Source organism: Triticum urartu, chromosome 7A, assembly GCF_056163025.1.
Source record: "Triticum urartu cultivar PI428250 chromosome 7A, HENAU_Tu73, whole genome shotgun sequence".
In the NCBI taxonomy this organism is placed as follows: Eukaryota; Viridiplantae; Streptophyta; class Magnoliopsida; order Poales; family Poaceae; genus Triticum; species Triticum urartu.
In genome coordinates, this window is record NC_141879.1 from 86,781,369 (window position 1) to 86,797,124 (window position 15,756).

Sequence of the window (15,756 nt, forward strand, 5' to 3'; positions counted from 1 at the left end):
CTTTGTACCCATCGCTCCCGCGCGTTCCGCCATTGAGCCAACCATTCTAACCCTTCTGCTAGTTCCGGTTTTGAAAAGATTCTAGATATTTTGGGTTCGTTTTTTCCTTTATTTCTTTTTACACCTTTATGGGTTTTCTATCGGTTTTGTTCGCCTTTTCATTTTTTTCATTTTGTTTGTTTTCTATTTTTCTTTTTATTTTACAATTAATGAACAATTTTTGAAATTCATGAATGACTTTCAAATTGTTCAACTTTTTCAAATTCATGATATATTTTCAAACTCGTTATGCTAGCTAGTGCTTAAGGCGCTGGAGAGAAGGTCCTGAGTTTGCGCTCTCACATAAAGTCAACGCACGCATCAAGCGGGGACGCAACTGCTAGAATAGGACTTTCGAGATGGGCCCTATCAAAAGCTCGTGCAAGAGAATCTAATGTGGCTCTAACACAAAGACATAAAGGAAAGAACACTGTTTTTTTAGCGAAGTGAGTGTGGCAAGATTTTCTTAAGCATGCCAACACATGACTATAATTTATCGAACTACTTTAGACAAGTTATGGGAGATCGTATGGCTAAGTCTGACATCGTAAATCCTACATTTGGCTAGATCTCTTGAGCCCTTCATTACATCCCCGGATGACTAGCAGCTCATGGCTGCGATGGCTGGCATGGTGGCCCCGCCATGATGACCAAGGGTGGAAAGATTGTCGCGCGGCACCTAGCCATGGTGATGGTGGAAGGCCGAGCAAAAAAAAGGCAGGGCTAGGGGTAGATGGTGAAGCACTACATTGGAAGATATATGAGATAATTAAGATATAATTCATGGAGTAGTGATGTTTTCTAACAAGGGGATGTACCCTGATTTCTATTGAAGAAACCACACAGAAGTTCGTTTAGGAAATTCAAACAGAATGCCTCTCGTGGGTCGTGGCAAACGATACAACCAGGGCGGGGGGTGTGCTAAAAGTAGCCACCCGTCAAGCCACATTCTAGATATATTCTATCGGGAAATTAAAGAAAATGGTGGTATATGCTTCCACATAGCCCACAAAAGAGACAAAGATCATCACCTCACATTCTCTTTTTCTAACCACACCCTTGGTTAAAATACTATCTTTCAGAACCAATCAAATAAAAACTTTGGCATTTAGAAGGTATCTTGATTTTACAAAAAATAAAATATGTTAAACCAATTAGTCTATTCCAGTTAAGAGCACGCTAAAAAAGCCTTCACTGAATATCTTTTAGCATTAAGAATCTAGGGCATCGATCAATTGTATATTGGCGCAATCACTCCTCAAACTGGATCATACCCTGTGCATTGTTATGGGTACGTATTGTTTTTACGCGGGGTGGGGGGGGGGGTGGGGGGGGGGGGTGTTGCTGGGTGTTATGGGTATGTATTGGTTGCAATATAGTATTTTTGAAATTGATTTGTGTGGAACATGAATATGGGAACTAAAACTAAAATACAGTACATATGATTTATTGTATAGTTACAAAATAGTTATTGGATGTAAGTAATCATAATATAACGGAAATGTATGAGTCATTTTCTATGCATGCCCACACGTTGAGGTGGTTCTTTTACCATGTCAACATGTAAGTCCCATACCTAGGAAGGATAGTCTTGTTTACTTGAGGAGAATATTTTCTATGATCATGCCTCAACCATGAACAGACTCAGTAAGATCTCATAGAGTAGAAATGGAAATAATAAGTCTTGTGACATGATCGAATTTTCTATTTATTACACTTGCCTTTTTATTACAATATGAAAATGTATTCATTTTCTTTGCATCGGTTGTGATCTGCAATACCATCAGAGTAAAAGAAGGGCTTATGGGAAGATGATAGGGTAGGGTTGGCTATAGCGCCGGTGGCTAATAATCTGGAGCGCATGGAAATGGGGATAATCTCATCCATTCCTAAACACATAATACACCGTGACCTCCAAAGTAGTGCAAATTTCTGTAAACGGACGATAATCTGACTCACAACACAAACTTAGTCGCTCCATATTCAACTCATTAATTAGGTTCCACGCAAAACAAAAAAAAAGCTCATTAATTAGGTTCTGAATTGTGATCAACATATACAAGTAACCAAAAACATAATTAAGTTTACATGTTCGCTCATAATATACTTGATCTTCTCTTGCATCCTTGTTAATATCAAGTAATTAGACTCACATACAAACTACATCTGCTGCTGCTATATAACAATGTCTGTGACAACACCAAAAAAAAGGTTCTAAGAAGGTCTCTGCTTCAAATTGCACACGAAAGAGCTTCGATCGTCCACACATGGACTGAAAATACTGTTGACGTTGTCTGGTGCAAAACAATAAACATGAATTTAGAAATATAATTAACTGTGACTTGTTTGGCATGCAATTGACCACATGGATCTTCTCAATAATTTAACTGACACATGAATTATAGTACTTACTGCACGCAGTGGACGAGATAGTAGATGTTATTCATCCTCATGCTCGTGCTGGCGCAACTCAAGGTCGATATTTGGTTCACGTACTCTAGTCGACAACAATAACCCAGCAGCAGCTTTTGAGCTGCTTCCGCTGGCTTGCTGCTCACTCGATTCCATGGCCCTAGAAAGCTAATTAACACACATTAATAGTTTGTCAAGTATCAGCTTCATTCGATGGTTGCAATAAAATAACTGAAGCTAATATGATCAATGTTATAATAGCCAGGGCTCTCGCAACCAGTTCCAACACTTTTTTAAAATATTATGTGGTTGCAGCCAGTTCCAACACATTATGACTTTTTTGTGAAAGATTTATATTTTTACTTGAATCTGTATTAGACACGCTAATACACTGTATAGGATGTGACCCTTGAATAAAATCCACCCGAGAAAATGTGTGTGGGTTTTATACTGATCCTTTGTCTCTTCTTTTTCAAATCATATATATGCGGTCATGTCTTTCAATGACTTGGTAATGCATATGTTATAGCATGTGGTTCATCGATGATTATTTTCATGGACTTTCAGATGACAAGCTAGGATATATAAGCTACTAGCATTTCTTACCTTCTTCTGCAGCTCTATGTTGTGCTCATGAGCAATGCTCAACTTCTTGCCAAGCTCTATATTTTCCTTCTGAATAAGAAATCCCTAGAAAAGCAAATTCCATCTCATCATACCTCAGCTGTTAATAACAAACACATATACAGTAATTGACGCTAACTGAGCTATTTTAACACCAACAGCAGCATAAGCAAGAACATGAAGAAGATGTAGCGAACCTTTTGGTTGAGTTCGTGGATCTCTGCAGCCATAATTTGCTCCTAAAGAAATCAATTGTAAATAAAGTAATATGTATGAAACAAAAAAAATGAAAAATGAAAAAGGGAAGGGAAGGGCAAAGAAAAGGTACCTTCCTCTTTCTTACGGAATGCAAACTCATCTCAACTTGGTTCACCAGAAACTGGATATCTCGAACAGTGGTACCTGATAGCTCCTCTCCCAACAGTTGCCTAACATCATATCAGGGCACATGGTTTAACAGTATAACTAGCTAGTAGCTACCTAGGCTAGCTAGCTTCTCCATTCATTACAACTAAATACATGGGTTTTCACCAGCATAGTGTTCAAGTGAGAGATCTTAACATGCATGGCACTATTTTCGTTAAATTAATTTGCATATGAAACCACTCAAACAACAATTTATTGATAGCTATACTAATTGGCATTTTATTTCAATGCATGTGTTATACAAACTAAAGAACATTAATATTACCTATTATTATGTTGTAAGTTCTGCACTTGCTGCCTCAAGGTTGTAACCTCCCTCTGCCATAGCTGCCCAACAAATAGAAATGAAATAAGATATATACTAACTATAAGCACACTAGATTAATAAGGAGATCCATAAGTGTGCTTCCTTGTGTGGTCTACTAGTGCACATCGTATATACCTAAGAGTGATCCCATTACTTATTTATCTCAACATACAAGCATGCATGAGAAAACACCCACCACCACATGCAACCATGCATGGTAAAATATTTTTCATTTTATTATTCTACTTATAGTCAACAAATATTTTACAACTATATAGAATCAAATATAGTAAGTCATATGTATTTTTAAATTGGGTTCACACATTATTAATCTAAATATCTATATTCCACACAATTAAATCTCACTGAAATATATTGCAACTGATTCCCGGAGCAATGCGTGGGGTACCATCTAGCTGACCCTTCGTTGAACCAACTCCATTGATGGACACCTTGTGGCCCATAAGAGAAGAAAATTCACCTGAAAAGGTCACCACTGATGGGCCCGTTGATGATTTTTTGTAGCTGATGGACGAGCCCGTAAGGGAACATATAGAAAATTCAACTCAAAACTCACCACTAATGACCCCCTCAATGATAAATTGTTATAGGTGACGACTGAGACGAGTGACAAACTTAAAACAAGGGCCCATATGTGGTATAAAACTCACCGCCGATAGTTCACACTACAGAAAACTCGGCCTGTGGCACTGCTCAAGTTGTATATTCAACTCCTGCTACTCAAACTTCCATATTTTGATTTGTGCCACTAGGGATTGTGAAGAAATTAGTTACATACCCTTGTGCGCCGCCTTAGTGAGTTATCGTTACGACGGCGTATTGTTTGGGCCGTTCCCTTCATTTAGGACCCACCACTTGGTCACGTCAACCGCAACGACGAGGAGATTCTATTGACCGTTCTGTCCGGTGTGGGGCCAACCATTGAGGCCAGAATTTTCATTTCGCCACTCTGGTGTGGGCCCACTAATATTGAGGAGGAGAATCGGTTGACCATTTCGGCCGATGTGATGGTCCACAGTTGAGACCATAATTTCCATTTTTTTCACTCTAATTTAGGCCCAGTAATACTGAGGAGGGGACTCGTTTGACAGGTCCTGCTGATGTGGGACCCACAACTTTTTTTGTGGGACCCACAACTTCGCCACGTCAAGTGCAATGAAGAGGGGACCGTTTGACCAATCTTGCCTATGTGGAGGCCCACCTGCAGCATGGCAGGTACACATATATTCCGGGGCATAGAGCCCCATTTCTTCCCGCCTCATAGTTTTGTCCCTCTATTTGCATGATGATTGATCAGAGCCGAGTGCGGGAGAGAAACTGCTTGGGGGTTGCTTGTTTTCGTAGGCCATTTACACTGTCTAGTATCAGCGGCTAATCCGATGGGAAGTTACCTGCACTCTCGTGGCCTTTGGCAACCTCGAACTTCAGTTTTTATAGTCTCTTCTCCCTCTCTCAACCTACATAGAAAGTACGGAAACCGTTTCAGCCATGGCATCCGACCAGCGCAAGCTCTATTTCCCAGGGCATAACGTCGTCATCCACGCATTGGGGAGAACTGCATGGACAAGCTCGAGCGGTGGCTCGACAACGATCGGAGAAGATCGTTGGCATTGACGTGGAGTACACATGGTCTCATTCCACGTAGAAGGCCTCTGTCATTCAGTTATGCATCCGTGAACATTGTCTGGTGTACCAAGTCTATAGGGCTATCAGTCCAAGCGATAGGCTCGCTCTACCACTTCTTGCACAATGAGAAGTATGTTTTCGTTGGCTCCAGCATTGAGGGAGAAAAGGAAATGCTTGACTGCAGCTGCCTGTGGGTCCAAAACTTTGTCGACATCCAAACGGAGCGGAGGGTGCCATACGGCACCGCCGCCATCATGGACAAGTACTACGCCAACACGAAGAAAGGCTTCGGGGAGAAGGAGCACCAGCAATTGGTGGATATGTCACTGCCCGACAAGCAGGTGGAGTATGCTGCCAAGGACGTGTATGCGGCATATGAGATATAGATGCGCATTGTCAACTTCAATAAAGGTCCTGCTTCGAATGGAGGAGGAGAAGAGATGCACCAGCTGGGTCAGGTAGGTTTCAAGTTTGGAAAATGTATTTATATGTTTATGTAGTCTGATGTTTTTGTAGTTATGTGACCTGTAATATAAAAATGTGATGTATTAGTTTGTAAGAAGATATTTGTATTGTGACTTCGATAAATTAAATATGTAATATTTTTTATTGTCAAATTTTGGCCCAGATTAACAAAATCCGCTCACATTTTAAAACTACTGGGCCAACTAAGTCGATACTTTCCCGGGTCTTCTAGTATGTGTTTTTGGAATTATTAAAATATTTTAAGCTGCTTTGAAGAAACTTGTTTTTCTGGCAGTTTTGCAAAACAGTGACATAAGTAGGCCAAAACTGTCATTTCTAAGCAAGTGGCTTTTCCAACTTCCATAAATCATGTGAGATTTAATGAAAACCCCATGTACCAATATTACAACACTCTGCCAAGTTTGACTATCTTTTGACAACTTTTATTTTTATTTTTTAGGTTTCTTCTAAATTTTGTGTAGAAAAGGCTAAATGTAGATAATTCCATAATAAATGTTGATTTTCATTCACATTCGTTATTACAAATATGAAAGCAAAGTGTACACAAATTTTGAAGTGAAAATGATCTCAAATGGTCACTTCGAAAGGGCTGTCTGGAATTTGCATTGGATGTTATGTGAGATAGTTCACATGGTGAAGAATCCTTATTTATCTTATGTGTATTCTCTCAGAATTTTATCATAATATATCATACTAATATTAAGATTCCTTGCCAATTTTTAGTAATTTTGGACAACAACTAGATATTCTTTCATTTTAACCTTGAAAGATAATGCTAAAAATATTATTATGTAAAAAATTTTGATTCTAATTTACATTTGTCATTATGGATGTTAAAGCAAGTTGTAGAAAAAAATTCAAGTAATAAAGAGCTCAAATGGTCACTGAAATTGGTTTGGGTGGTAAAAAGTGGGAGATTTTGGATGAATGTTACGAAACTTCTTCGGAGATAGTTCATTTTGTGAAAAACCCTACTATTTTATTCTTTATTTTGTGTATTCTTATCAAAATTTTATCACAAGGTCATGCGACTATATCAGGGTATCATACCAAGTTTTCGTATTTTTTAAGTTCATTAAGATATCTAGCAATTCTCTGAAATGATGCAAAATTTCGGCTAGATTTACCATAACATAAAGTTGAATATTTCATCCATTTCCACCACATGACTGCAAATTGCATGTATTTCCTTAACTATATTTTTACTACATTTTGGAGCTTATTTGATGCACATATAATTCAAAATGGGATCACTTTCAGTAAGTGCAAAAAAATTCATTTAATGCACTCCCTTCATTTATTTATACAAGGTCACTATGGAATATACATTTTGCATCTATACAAGGCCACAAACAGTAGTCGAGACACAATTAATGATATTTTATCGTACTAACAACATGTTTAATACTTGCATGCATACATTCATATTGACAGTCAGCTACTTTCTCCACTTAGTTTCTTTGCATGCATGCAGTGTATTAATGATCCCAGTAAACGAAAAAAAACCAACTTGCAAAGCACACATTAAATTTTACATTGGTACCTGCAATCTGAGTTTGTGGTCTTGTATATAAAAATGGGTGGAGTATAATATATAGTAAAATTATCCTAAATTTTGTGAAACTTTTACACATCAACATATATGAAGTAAACAATACTACAAAAAGATATATGTGGAAAATAACCGAGTGCCAAGATATACGAAGGAGTTTTAGATTTTTTAGAGAAAAGCAATTTATCAGATAGGTGAGTCCTCCGCCATACATATCATTGAGTTCAGGCCATGTTTGGTTCATAAGTCCTAAGACTTTTTTTAGTCTCAACTTATAAGTCTCAAGTCCTTAATAAGTCCCTACCTGTTTGGATCCCGGGACTTAACATGGACTAAAAGACCATATTACAACTATAAGTCCCTATAAGTCCCTCCTTGAGAGTCTTATTTCATAAGTCTCAAATGCCCACTTTAAGTCCCTATAAGTCCCTCCTGTTTGGTTTAGATGAGACTTATAAGGACTTTTTTAAGTCCCTAAACCAATAAGTCCCTAGAAACAAACACCCTCTCAGTGGCACCACCTCACCGAACTCACCCCATGTAGCATCTTGTCATATAGTGGCATTCACGTACCGGTGACCTGCAGACCCCCTTCTTCTCTCTCACGTCATTCCCCTCCTCCAAATCATGGACAAGCACCAATTGAGCAAGTGATACAATATAGATAGTTGCGAAAGGAATCCAAGCTTGTTTAATAAACTACTCCGATCTAGTATGGGTTGCCGGAGCTCGAGCATGTGTGGTCCTGTGTGGAAGGAGGGCTCCTCAGCTAAGACCATTGTGCGGGTGGTGAGGGTTGGCAAGGCATCCTCCTCGATGTCGGGCGGCGAGGCGCCCTCCTCCGGCTAGGGATGAGCGGCACCATGGCGGACAATGCGAGGGCTAGGTCAAGCAGTTTTGTGGGGAAGGTGAGTACTGTGGCGAACGCTAGGGAAGGGTAGTAGTTATAGGTGGACGACAAATCGAGGGGCGTCGTGGCAGAATCAACATTCAGTCGTCGAAATTTGATGCAAGACGTCGTGGCGTGTGAATAGGAGAATGTTCAATGACGTGCCACTATCGAGCGCTACTGTGCCATCCCATCAACCATGGGCCCCACATAGGAGTCTGCATTCAAACACGTCTAGTTCTCGGTGCAGTTCACACGACAGGTGGTGGGACCACAGAGGAGGAAATGGTTAAACAAGACGGCGACATGACGACAACTCACGTAGATGACGCGCAGGGGTATGCAACTAATTTTTTCACAAGCATTAGTGGCCAAGGCCTAAATAGTGAATTTTGAGTGGGAGGACTCAAATATCCAAGTTTGATAGTGGCACTGATCTGTTTTTCTCTTTACACTAGGTCCCTTCAGTGGTAAAATTGACCCAACGAAAAAACACTCAAAGCCCATTTTCTTGTAGCACATAAAAAACCACCAACACTAACCCTAATTTGCATATCCCACCCCCCTCTCTCTCTCGTATAATGGGAAGCTCTTTGATCTTTGGGTTGAAGATTAACTTCCACAACAGAAGGGTGTGTTATAATGGAAAATCCAAGGAGCGTAGACTTGATTAATAGCAACCTTTTGGTTTCAGGGTCGATGAGTTCTTTCCCCTTAAAATGCCTTGGTACTCTAACAAATTACCGCAAGCATTGTAGTAAGACTATAAGGTCATTGAAGACGCCTTTAGGAGTATCTTAGTGTTGGGTAGTCCAAGAATCTTTCCTCTTGGGGTTGCCTAGTCTTGATTAATTTTGTGACGAGTAGCCTCCCCATCCTTATGATTTTTTTTTTTCGGAGATCCCCGAAGGGTTCGAGAGAGGCTAGGGTACTATCGGTCTCAATTCATTTGTTGGTCGAATCAACATAAGGGTTTGTACCATTTAGCATGGTGATATATTTTATGTATCCCTAACGATGGGTGTAGCCCTGTGATTCATGATCTAGAAGTCAACACTATGTGTCATCTTAGTACATGATTGTTTAAGTATAAGCAATGGTAAAGTGTGGTAGTTTCTCTTACATAGTACTAAGTATTTGGGGGCAAAATCACTCTTAGTGGTTATAGTCAAACCAATAGGCTCCCACTTTTGAAAGGACCTCCTAAAGGTTAAGAATATTTTTTTTTTCAATTTTGATCGCTTAATGTGGAAGTGGTCAATCAATTTGGTTTTGGGAGGATGGGTACCTCAAGGATATGAAGCTTTTGGTTCTAACCCCTGAATATTTAGGATCTTTCCCATACAAATGACAATGCTTCTGTGGTTATTGGAGCTGCCACATGTGGATTTTAGTAGGGTTATCATTGGCCGGCATTTTGTAGACTTGGATTAACAATACGATTTTGGATCCTCTCTAAAAAAATCCTCTAACACCCATTCGTGGCCGCAACTATTCCATTCTACCCTTATTCATTCCACTCAATCGTTCCTCCCTTTGCAAGCCACTCCACCGGCCCCACTCCACTCGACTCCACTTCATCCATCCCCACCATAGAGGAAGAGAGGTCCAAGGCAAGAAGAGAAGAGAAGAAGTGTGGGGTGATTGCATGTTCACTTATTGATTCTTTGAAGGCCAAGAACTCCATTCTTGAATCCCTACTTAAGTTTTTCTCTTTAACCGCAATCCTATCCTTGTGAGAGAGGTGATCCTTTGTATTATTGAGATAGGCTTTGATTAAAGATCATGCAAGGAGTTTTCATCAAGTGACTTTGCTTTGCTTGTTACTCTTGGATTGTGGGTGCATCCTATAAAGTTAGGGTTCACTTAAGATTCTATCAAGTTCTATATACATGAAAGACTCAAGAGTTTGTATGGGCTCTAAGATTGTCCACTTGGTGAAGATCTTCCCTTAGCGGGGCTTCTTAGTGCAAGCCATGATGAAATAGGTTTATTGCGCTTTGTGGGCAATGCAATCAAGATCCTTTGTGATCCTAGAACCATTGGTTTAAAGCCTCCATCAATGTGGACATAAGATCTTGCCAGCCATCCAAACCATAGGAAAAACATCCCGTTTCATGAGTTTTTGCATTCCCTTTACCCTACCTCCTACTTACTTGAAAGTTATTATTTTCGCTTCTCAATACTCTTGTTTAGTTTCTTTCTAAGGGAATCTCCAACGTTGACCCTCAAACCACCCGCATGCTTGCGGATCGAATTGTCCGGACCCATTTTGCCATCCAATATGGTACCCAATCGGTCTGTGGACCGGTCCAAACGTTTCCTGCAAACCAGAGGCAAACCGGGGGGCGGGGATTGGCTGGAGTCTGGAGCGCTGACAAGTAGGACTCTGACACCCCCAGTCCACTTTTCTTCCGCGCCGCTCCTACTCTCCCTTGCTTTCCATCTGCATCCTTCGTCTGTAGCCGCCTTTGTACCTCTCTAGACGCCGTCCAGGAATCGTAGGACGCCCGTAGCCCCCACCAAGGTGCTTTCTCTCATTGGAGTACGTTGCCATCAACCCAAGATCCCTCCGCGGCCAGGTAACCTCCTCCCCCCTGTCGACTACTTCCATGGTGGATACCATGCGCGGTAGGTGTTCGGTCAAAAGTTGTTATTCTTTTTTGTTGAACTTCTTGTAGTTTTCAAGAGTATAAACATGACGGCAGGATACTCAGTGATCGAGGATGAGTTGTTGCGCGATGCGTGGTTGGCCATATTTGCGGACTTTGTTGGCAGGAACTTAAGGGGCTCGATCTTTTGGCAGTTAGTGCACACTTTGTCTCATGCAAGAAAGAACTTTGCTCATTATGAGATGCACATCATCCATGAACGCAACATGAGGTCAATATCACATTAATGGTACACCATTTGCAACTCCGTCATGAAGTTCTGCGGTGCAGTTGCATGCGTGGGGACAATGTGGCCATCGGGCTCATCAACCATGGAAATCATAAGTTTTGCTTCATGTTTCTCTATATATTGGTTACTTCATTCATACACTCAATGTTTCTCTACACGTTGTATTGCTTGCACGCGATGTCGTGATGTACTACATGACCGAGGGCAGGCCATTCACACACATACATTATTGGATGAAGCTCAAGGGCAGTACGTGTGGGATAACATGCGCCGGTTCAGACTCTAGTATCGTTGGATTTGGAATCGATGAATTCGAAGAACTTGTTCAACATTTGGTCTGAAATGTAATATTTAGATTTGAACTATTGTTGTACTAGACATATTTGCATGTTATTTATGGATGAAAGGTGCTATTTTCTATAATTATTTTGATTGTTGCGGTCTTAGAAAAAACAGGGGCGGACAGTTAGGGGACATGGTTGGATGGCCGGCTCCCAAACCAGTGTCCGCAGACTAGTCCGGACCGGTCCGCGGATGAATACAGGTTCCGTTTTAGGGGTCGGCATTGGAGAATCCCTAAGTACTTTTAGTTCTCTACTCATCATTGTCTTGTCCTAAAACTTTCATTCCTAAATATTGGAGTAGCATTGTTCTCCCTCTAGTTCTTAGACCTAGATCCCAACAGGAGATTATACATATTAGGATGCCTCATTTTGGTCAGGCCAACAACGATGTTTTGGTCTATCTGATCATGCAGAATGATGCCATGTGTAACAAAAAGGAAGTTCATTCTTGTATGCAGGTGATACTCTCTGGTCGTGGCCATATGTGTTATTGCAGAAGGTGCAACATAGAAAGTCGATGGATCTTTCCCAAATAAGCTAGAGTGAACCACTAGGGAGTTTATGTCATGTTTGGCGCAGTGTCCCAGCAGCAGGCTTATGGATGTTTATAGTAATCTTGTTTGGCAAATTCGTTTTTGTTGGGACATGTTTTTTTATCTTCCTACTTTTGGCAACAAGATAAAAGTTTGATATCTTTGTAATGAGGCGATGTAATAAGGTTGTCCATATGCATCTTAGGATGCAGAGGGTTTAGCAAAAACTGAGATTAGCCAAAAAAATCTACATGGGGAAGAGTAATACATATATTTCGTGAAATGAAGAATGGAACAAAATGTGGCAAAGCCTACCGACAGAATTGGACAATCTAGCTAAAAATAGTATGTTTAGAGGTTTTCCAGTGGTCGGTATTTTTCTACCATATTATATATATATATATATATATATATATATATATATATTTGTAGGAACAATTTGTAGTTTCATGCATCAGATATCCCAATCTTAGGTACTCCCTCCATCTCGGTGCATTAGACATATAACGAAAAACAAATAATCCCAAAAGCACAAAACGGTAGTACTAGTTGCATGCATATTAATTAGACCCCATCTATTAATTGGAGGGCCAATGCATGCAATTTCTATGGCACGCTATTTGGATTTGAAGAAGTCTCCTAATTAATAGCATATTTTTAGTTGAGAAAGGAATGATGTGATTGGCTTTCTTTGCGATTCAATTTTTCTCCTAACCGAATCTCTTTGCGCATAGGTTGCGGTGCACCTTCTAAGATGCCTAATGCACCTAGACGGAGGGGGTAGCTTGGGTCACACTTGAGAGAAGAAAACACGCATGAAGTTACAAGCCATCAGGCCATGGATGAGTCATGTGATAGCCATGAGGGGATATTTAGAAGAGAAATTGAGTGGATATCTAGATAGTCATGTGATAGCCACGGTTTACTAAATACACCACCACCCTCACATAAAACTAATGATATTGGCATATGATAGCCACAAAGGAGCATTTAGTGATTCTGCGTTTTCATTAGCTACTCTATCATATGCCAATATCATTAGTTGTATATCATATTCGGCCCATCCTCTAGCCATTATAAATTTCTGGGCCCGAGCATTTCCAATGATGGCCATGAAGGCCTACATAGGTTGAAGCTGCAAAGATGTGACACACTTACCATTTGGCATCATTCAATCATTCACGCGACCAAGAAAACATCAGGAAAAATGTGCATCATTCACCTGACCAAGACCCTAACCTACTAGATTAATCAATAAAGATGGTGATCCCCTAATTTGTTTGTGTTACAATCTTTGATTAGAGATTCAGATTCGTTAGGAGTCACTAATGCTACGACAACTACTAACAGGTAGGTGTTAACTGTTCAACTGAATTAATGATTTGCCACTTCAGTTAATTAGTGCACGGAAATGACTATATATACATCTTTTGCTAGCTTGATTGCTATTTTTCTGAAAAGGAGGAATACCTCCAGGTTCTGCACCGATTGGTGCATCGAAAATGTTATACGGAACCATGGTTCAACTGAACCTACGCTCGACACCATTGATCTCTGGGCACTTTTCATAAGAATCCGTGCATGGTTGATTAAAAAATGCATGATGGGAGCTGTTTGCATGTTAAACAATGCATGACGCGGATCCACATGTAGCAGGATGTTGAATCGTACGGCGTCGACCATAGGTTCGGCTGAACCATGGTCAAGAATCACGCCTCTCTTGGTGCATGCAATCATTTTTATTGCATAGTTTGAGACATTACGAAATAAAAGACAAAATTCCACTCAAACACGGATAATAAGAGACCATATATTGCTAGATCATCATCCAAGCTTGATTGCTATTTGTTTCACCACTTTCCTTTCTTTGGTAAATACATGTGTGGCATGGAAAAGCTACTGTGCATACATAGTTACATACCTTTGCCTCAGATGTTGGGTTCAACACCCCGCGGTGTTCCTCTTTCGCCTCCTGGTACCGCTCTAGTATTGCCTCCATTCCGCTGACGAAGACAAAAAATAAAACACATCCAAATTATAAGAGGATGAAATTAAGTAACTGATAGAGTATTGGGAGGTAGCAGGAACAAATTGTCTAACGAACATACCTGGAGCTCGCGAAGTCATAGAGGCGACCCGTGCTGGAGAAGATGATGAGCGCGAGATCGGCGTCACAGAGGATGGCAAGCTCCCGGGCCTTCTTCATCAGCCCTCCGCGGCGCTTGGAGAAGGTCACCTGCCGGTTCGTTGTGTTGTCGATCCTCTCAATCGCAATCTTTCCCCTCCCCATCTTCTTCTTCTTCTTCTTCTTCTTCTTCTTCTTCTTCTTCTTCTTCTTCTTCTTCTTCTTCTCTAGACCTCTCTTCTGCCGGCTGGCCGGCCAATTGACGAAAGTAATTAAGAACCGGTCGAAATGGAGCTAAACTAGAGTCTGCTAATAGTTTCTTCTCTACTATCTGGGTGACAATCGACAAGTCTAATCTAGCTAGTTGAAGCTTCCCCCCCAGCTGCTGCCTGATCCAGCTAGCTATCTTTGTATTGTTGGGCTTGCTTCTAATGGTCTGCAAACCAAAAGGGATCTAGAGGCCCCATGTGATGACAACACTAACCTAGGCTTAAACAACTCACTAAATACCATTTTAATTGTATAAATTAAGTTAATGAATGGCCCACTACATACTATTTTCCTCGGTGGCTGCCACAAGGACGTCCATAATATATATATCGTTCGACTGTTCATAGTATAAACTTTGGGTACGAGGATAGCCTATTGGCTTCTGACGTGTAGCCATAAATTGTGCCGTACAATATGGCGTCAGCAACCAAGCCAGCCTCTTTTTGTTCGAACCATTGAAATAGTCTAGCAGTCGCGTGGTACCCATTCAAAGTTGTAGATTTGTTTCTAATTGAGGTTGGACCGTTGGAGTGGTAGAACCTGCTCCATTTAGTGTTTAGGAGGCAAGTGGTTTCTGGTTTCTTCAAAACCGTGTGCTCATACGTCTTACACTTTTCAAACCAAAGTAGTATTTAGGCGTAAAACGGTGTGTTCTTAGAGCATCCCCAGCCGTTCGGCCTCCCAGTACGACGAAAAAGAGCCGCCTGGGGGCGAGCCGGTGCTAGATTGGCCCCTAGGGGCGACCTAGCTCCTAGTCGTCGGCCCATAAGCCGCTCCGGGTTCAGCGACGTCCGTACAAAATATATGAAAACTCAGCGTTTTTTACACGAACTCGGCGAAACTTCATTGAAATTTATACAAAAAACACAAAGCACATGCAAACTACGCCTTAACAACGCCTAAACTACGCCTAGCTGCCACCGCCGTCGTCGTCGCCGCCGTCTACATGCCGAGGAGCCTGTAGAAGCGGGTGTAGTCGCCACCGCCGCCGCCGTCGTCGTCGCGCGGCTGGCTTGGGCCAGCGCGGTCCCTGTTGCAGCCTTGACCCGGGTCGCCGAGGCGCGCTGGTGCGCTGGACGGCCCGGCCTCGCCCTCCTCGTCGCTGTCGAGGACGGTGACGCCACCTTCCTCGCGACCGCGGCGACGGGCCTGGAGCTCCTCATACGCCCGGCGAGGGCGGTGTACCTGCTCCCGGATGTAG

General features: G+C 41.3%; 1 protein-coding gene across 1 annotated transcript; it reads right to left on the bottom strand.

Annotated features, from left to right (window-relative positions):
- Positions 1–2,478: 2,478 nt before the first annotated feature.
- Positions 2,479–14,450, bottom strand: LOC125532384 (MADS-box transcription factor 23-like). Its single transcript, XM_087534795.1, has 7 exons — positions 14,269–14,450; positions 14,082–14,163; positions 3,767–3,828; positions 3,404–3,503; positions 3,273–3,314; positions 3,058–3,141; positions 2,479–2,619 (listed from the first exon to the last, which is right to left on the bottom strand). Exons 1-7 carry the CDS (start codon positions 14,448–14,450, stop codon positions 2,479–2,481), a joined length of 693 nt encoding a protein of 230 aa, XP_087390921.1.
- Positions 14,451–15,756: the final 1,306 nt, after the last annotated feature.

What these genes read in the sequence shown, in the direction of transcription:
- LOC125532384 (XM_087534795.1), bottom strand. Translation starts at nt 14,450, where the DNA reads ATGGGGAGGGGAAAGATTGCGATTGAGAGGATCGACAACACAACGAAC. An exon ending in TATGACTTCGCGAGCTCCAG is followed by an intron (nt 14,164 to 14,268) that starts GTATGTTCGTTA and finishes TGTCTTCGTCAG; the next exon opens with CGGAATGGAGGCAATACTAG. An exon ending in TCCACGAACTCAACCAAAAG is followed by an intron (nt 3,142 to 3,272) that starts GTTCGCTACATC and finishes TTGCTTTTCTAG; the next exon opens with GGATTTCTTATTCAGAAGGA.